Here is a 6140-nt window from a genome sequence, read left to right on the forward strand (position 1 = left end):
TCCCGAAACCGGAAACTGGAACCGGAACCCGGAACCCGGAACCCGGAACCCGGAACCCGGAACCCGGAACCCGGAACCTGGAACCTGGAACCCGGAACCCGGAATCCGGAACCGGAAACCGGAATCCCTTTTACTCGGCCTCTTACTTTTCACAAGCAAAAGCTATCCAACGTATCATTCGCGTATTTGAAGAACTTGTTTTATTTGATTCGTGGATTCCGGTTTCCGGTTCCCGGTTGCCGAATTCTTGATTCCGGGTTCTGGATTCTGGACTCCAGATTCTGGATTCCAGATTCTGGATTCCAGATTCTGGATTTCATGTTTTAGCGTTGTCCCTAGGGAAGCGCATGCACGTAGTCACGTAGTCGCCATATCGATTCGAAGTGTGTATGATTTCTGCAAAGCTGCATGTATTTTGACCCGCTAGCCTTCGAAAACAAGTAACTTAATCCGCGTTATCAGGAAAAAATGTGTTGTAGCTCGACGACGGCATGTCTTGCAGGGTCGCTGGTCAAAACTTTATTTTCCAAAGAAATAAGCTTATTTGTTACAAGTGATAGCGATCTGAAAGTGAATTCTTAGTGTCGCCAACAAGTGAAATGCCTTTCCTGGAAAATATTTTGTCCAATATAAGTTAATACTTAATTGAAAACACTTTTAACGCAGAGTTCAACTTCACGTGCAGATCATTATCTGTCAGTCGATCTATAGAGCAATTCGAACGCCACCAAAGTAGACCAAACATGCAAAGTACTCGCGTGAACGCACTGCTCTAATCTTTGATTACTATTAGTAGCTTTCTAAAAGTCTCCAAGTCAGCTGAGGAGTCACATTCCATCTGTGCTGTTATTGATCATGAATTTCGTCATAACGTTGTCAAAGTAGCTGTTGATCCACGAGGCAATAGCCGAGTGGATCCGCAGACTACTTACAGTAATAATAATAATAATAATAATAATAATAATAATAATAATAATAAACAATCTTTAAAGAGGAAGCGCCCGTCACGTAAATACGTGGTTTTCAGGGAGGTCCTCTAGACAATGTTATGACGAATTTCGTTGGTAACGTGGGCTCTGGGAACGAGATTGCGTGCAAAGCCGGGAAAGGGGGTACTTCCTTGTATGGGCTATATAGGTACCTGTCGCCCCAGAGGGTATGGTTTGTCAGCCGTTTTGGTCATCATGAAATAGAGCGTCGGTTTTGGCCATTTTGGTCATAAACAGGGTATGGTTTTTGCACTCTAGTCTTGAATTGGTTATGTTTTTTAGGCGAAGCTACTTTTTCATCATTATCGATAAGACCAACAACAAAAGCCCTTTATAAACTATGTTTAGGGCAACTGTGCTAGCCGCAACAGTCATAAATAGGGAATCCAGTTTTTTGTCAGGTCATAAATAGGGTAGGGAAAATCGCGGATTTTGGTCGTAAATAGGGTAAGGGTTATGGGAAGCGAGCCGCACACCCAAACCCAATTTTTCTGGGAGTACCCCCCTTCCCCGGGGTGCAAAGGAGAAAACTTGCTACGATTACTGTAACCTCAATCTTACTCCCCTAAAGACGAGCCCAAAGATTGTCTGCGTAGGAGGCTAGGATTACTGTAGATATATGCATTGTAAAATAGAGAGATTTTAGCCATGTAGATGATATCTTTACCTGACGGATTCTTCGTCATAAACATGATCCCTGTTTTCTGCCATGACTGGTAAAAACAACAAACAAACGTGCGGTCAAAAACGTGACCATAGCACAATCTGGTAACCGCGGGCAAGAGGATGTATCTCCTTCCTTGACTTTGGTTAACACCTAAACCATGCCTGATTCACAGGGTAGTTTAGAAGCTTTTATACTATTGCCTCCTTCAAATTTCTATTGGCTTGCGTGGCCGACACATACCGATAACCAAGGTATGAGTTGCAACCTCGTTCCCAGGGCCTCGTATCTTACCGTCCCCTGGAGCGAAACATAGTTCTGAAGTTCTTTTTTCGACAAACGGGGGAAGGAAAAAGGAGAAAGAAGAACGTGTTCGCCAGTAACAAAAACTCTTGATTGGTTCATTGGCTCTAAATAGGTTCGCTTTACGCCACTCAGTCGATTTAAGGGGAGGAGCGCCTTTCTCGAAAAGCGGCTAGCCTGCGAGCGGCGAAGAGCAAAGCGATCTGGCGGGAAGTATTCTGGTGAAGAGGCGCCAAATCACTTTCTCGTCTCGCGGCCTCGCCGCTCGATTTCCCGCACGCGGCTACGCCGCGCGCACTTGTGCTCGTGCTCCAACGTGAGCCTGCTTGCAGGCTAAAAAGCGACCAGTAATCGGGCTTAAAGTCATGTCGTAAATTAATTTTTTAAAAAGTAGTTAATAAATAGCAATTAATAATTAATCTAGTTATTCCTTTTTGGGAGGGTGGCCCATAGTGACGTAGCCCATGGGCAAGCTCAAGGGCCTGGGCCCAGGTTTTATCCACACGTTCATTCCTTCATTGTGACTTCATTCCTGAGCCGGGATAACTCAGTTGTGGTTCGTCTTCAAGTAAGATGGGTGCTGCAACGAGCCGCTTTAAAAGAAAGCACTCTTCACTCAGGAAAAGTGTTCACAAAGAGGAAGAGGCAGCTGCGCCGAAAATTGTCCTCTTCACTGGCTACTCTCACAAAATGAATCTGGCGTTTGCTTTGCCCTTCGCTGAAGACCCGCTTTCCAAATTTAAAGTGTTAGTTACGATGCCTTCTCTTTCAAGCAGTGAGTATTTAGCGGACTCCAGGGTTTTAAACCTGTTAAATAAGACGTTGTTTGTCCTTCAAATGGATATTGAATCGGACGAGTCTATCAACGGCGTCCTTCGAGAGATCATGGAAAATGATGGATTTATCGATGCTGTTGGTGAGTTGAGTTGTATAGATTATAAGTTGTGTAACATGCAAATGTAAGGACCTTGTTGTGATAATTTTTCTGTCACCTATACCTATAAATCATAGGTAACTGTGTCACCAGTTTTGTATTGTACAACACATTTGTTGTGTACACTGAAAAGGTTAGAAAAGTGGTTTAATTACGTGACTGCCTGGAGCTCACCGGTTGCCAAACTTGCCATCAGTTAACTGTCTTATCTCATGCAAACGCTTCAAACAAAATTTTAAACTCACTGAAGGTGTATTTCTACTAATTTTCACAGTTTTTTATACTCCCCTTTCGTTATTCAATGTGTTTTTAAAAACATCTGGGTATTCACTCATGTCCAATCAAAGAATAACATTCTTAAGTTTCCGGTTCAACAACTGTTTCACGCCTTTCCTGATTGCTGGCGAGTCTGTTGTCAATCCAACAGCCTCACCCTCCAGAAAGAGGCAACGAGAAAACTTCAAGTTCACTCGCTTGACTGTGCTAAGAAAAATGAATAAACATTTGTACTTATGTTAAATGTAAGCAAACAAACATATCTACAATTTCGTTCAAGAGTATCCTGGTCTCTAGAGTCAATTAATTGACCACAAATTTAAAGGTCACATCATGTAGACTATCTTCTTACATCATGCTGTCACGCTATTCCTATAAGCGTCATGACGTTAAGCATTGAATTCGCCAAGAAACATGATGCCTAACCCAGACGAGGATATCGCGATATATTTCATGTGAAAATAATATAACTAGTAGTTCCATAGTGGAAGTGAAGTGCTGCCCCATGTAGAAAGATGGTGGGGATGAGACGTGAAGATATCACATTGTGTTGGAGATCGTTGGGAAAATATAGTAAATTAATGTCATAGAAATAAGCAAGTTTGAAATTGATTTCTATTGTATTTTTTATTTAAGCCTTGTTTTTTTTCTTAAGGCATGAGTTTTTACAGCTTCGCACTCCCTTATTTTTCAAGAGATTAGTATCTAACAGACCCAAACGGGCAAAGGTAATATTTAACTCAACGATTTATTTTTACTGGTACATTTGATTTTTTTTTTTTTTTGCTCTTTGTAGATTTGTACTACTTACAATAAATTCTGTTAAAAAAAATTGTCAATAAGATAATTCTTCTTCTGACAAACTGCTATCGAAACGTGATAGATATTTTAGTTGAAACAATCATGTAACATGAACAGTAACAAACTGTATATTGACAAAAAATGACACTGTAGATATCTACTACTTGCAATTAATGCTGACGAAATAATTTTCGATAACAATAAATTATAATTCTTTAGGGTTACACATCGTTTAAAACTCCCGTACAAACTCTGTATTTATTCATTCCCGTAAGCGGATATTCCCGCAAGCGACCTTGGACACTTGGAGGCCTTACGATTTAGACTTTGTTTTTAAGCTCCCGTAAGCGGACACCCGAAAGTAAATTCCATGAATATCGCATAGTATTGCAGTTGTATTGCAGTTGTACTGCAGTTAGAATCTGTATATCGCATAGTTCGACAGTTATCACTATACAGTGATCGCCATTATCAAAAGCAATAAAGAAACATTTAAAACGGTGGTTTTTTTTTGCTTTCCCAATGTTTATTTTTAGTTGGGCAAGCTCTTAGAAGCGGCCATATACACCTTACAACTCTAGTGGCCGCTTACGAGAGCCATTCTCGTAAGCGGCCAGCTCCAGTTACGGACAGCTTTTTCGCGTCCCGAAGGTGTCCGCTTACGAGAGCTTCCACTGTGTTAAAATGTCCGGTTAACTGTCAAACTCAAAAATTAGTCAGTATAGGTAATCGTATAAGTCCTACTGCAATTAAGGATTTTACACCTCTAGGAGTGATATCACCAGTAGTGAAAATCCTTAATTTAAAGAGATTTCTTACGATTTCTCAATTGTTATATGACGGACAAAACTGCTAACCTGTATTGCAATGCAAATTAAAAAATAGGTCCGCATTGCGTACATGTGTGTGTTTCGCGTCCTATTGCGTTGTTCAGGGAAGGAGGTGCTTATTGGAAACGGGCTTTTTTATCAGGATAGGATGCTGATTTCATTTGTTAGTTCGGTTAGTCGTTTGCTTGGTTAGTTACTTTATCTGAAATATTTTAATTGCCCAAAACAAATCATGGTGCTCGTTGAAGATCATTATTAGTTAACTGAGTTTAGGTGAGTTTTGAGTTTAGGACGAAAGTCTATTGTCAAGTGGACGTATTGGAATCAGTGGTGAGGTGTTGAAAAAAAGGGTTCTGTTGTATAAGGTCACAGAAGACTTTCTGTTGACAGTATTTGAACAGCATCGCTTGGATTGATTTACACATTCTGAATTGAGGAGGGAAATTTATTGCTGAAAAAAGAAGCAAGTGATTCTGGAAGCCAATGGGAGTTATTTCAAGATAGTGTCTAGAAATAGCTTCTTAGCTGAGGTGCTTGTACAATTCAGCCATGTGCTAATTCGAAGAAATGACACTGCTTGTTGGATCAGTGACCGTTTGCCTTATAATTAATACAATATAGACATGTAGCAAATCATTTGTGTAAACCACATTTTATTTCATTCCACATTTGTGTTGTGTAATGTTTTTATTTCATGTTCTCTGGCTAAGCCAACGATCGAATCAGAAAGTTCCTGGAATCCTGCCAATGCGGACAATAACTCTTGTCCACTCTCAAGACAATATAGCATTCTTTTCAACAAAAACTGTTCAGTTTTTCCATAAATTTATTCTATTGTATTATATCGTGTTTTATTATCTTGCATTTTTATCACACTATATTTATGAAATTTAAGTGCCTTTATTACATCTCTCAGTTAGTACGCGCGTTGTGATTGGTCAGTTTAGCGGGCCGTATTCCACTGTACGGCCCGCTAAAATTTAAAGCTGTTTTTGTTGCCAAAATGTTTCGTGATTTGTCGCCAAGTGTTCTTAACTTTTGTAGCAAGTAAAAGTTTAAAACTTTCTTTTACTTCTGAAATTGTGTATTAAAACCTGCTAACGACTTAAGGGTCACTTAACAACGATTTCAATTTGACTCGTTTTACTTTCGAGGTGCGTCAGAAATTTGAAGCCGTTCCGCGTAATAGAAATCGTTCCCGAACCTGTCAGACACAGTAGAAATATAATAAATATCTTACTAACCTCGTCTTCTCGGTCCGTACTGTAAGTTCGTAACTTACAGTCAGCCCTCGAACTAGGGTTAGTAAGAGGCAATTTTGCCATTTCGCCCGTTGAAAATTT

General features: G+C 40.1%; 1 protein-coding gene across 1 annotated transcript in view; it reads left to right on the plus strand.

Annotated features, from left to right (window-relative positions):
- Positions 1-955: 955 nt before the first annotated feature.
- Positions 956-6140, plus strand: part of LOC145492390 (retinol dehydrogenase 8-like) — a 23119-nt gene continuing 17934 nt past the window's right edge. Inside the window, exon 1 of the mRNA XM_081471838.1 lies at positions 956-2872. Within this exon, the coding sequence (XP_081327964.1) occupies positions 2530-2872 (343 nt within the window). The 5' untranslated portion in view covers positions 956-2529. The remainder of the gene's footprint in view (positions 2873-6140) is intronic.

This window comes from Orbicella franksi, chromosome 7 (genome assembly GCF_964199315.1).
Source record: "Orbicella franksi chromosome 7, jaOrbFran1.1, whole genome shotgun sequence".
NCBI lineage: Eukaryota > Metazoa > Cnidaria > Anthozoa > Scleractinia > Merulinidae > Orbicella > Orbicella franksi.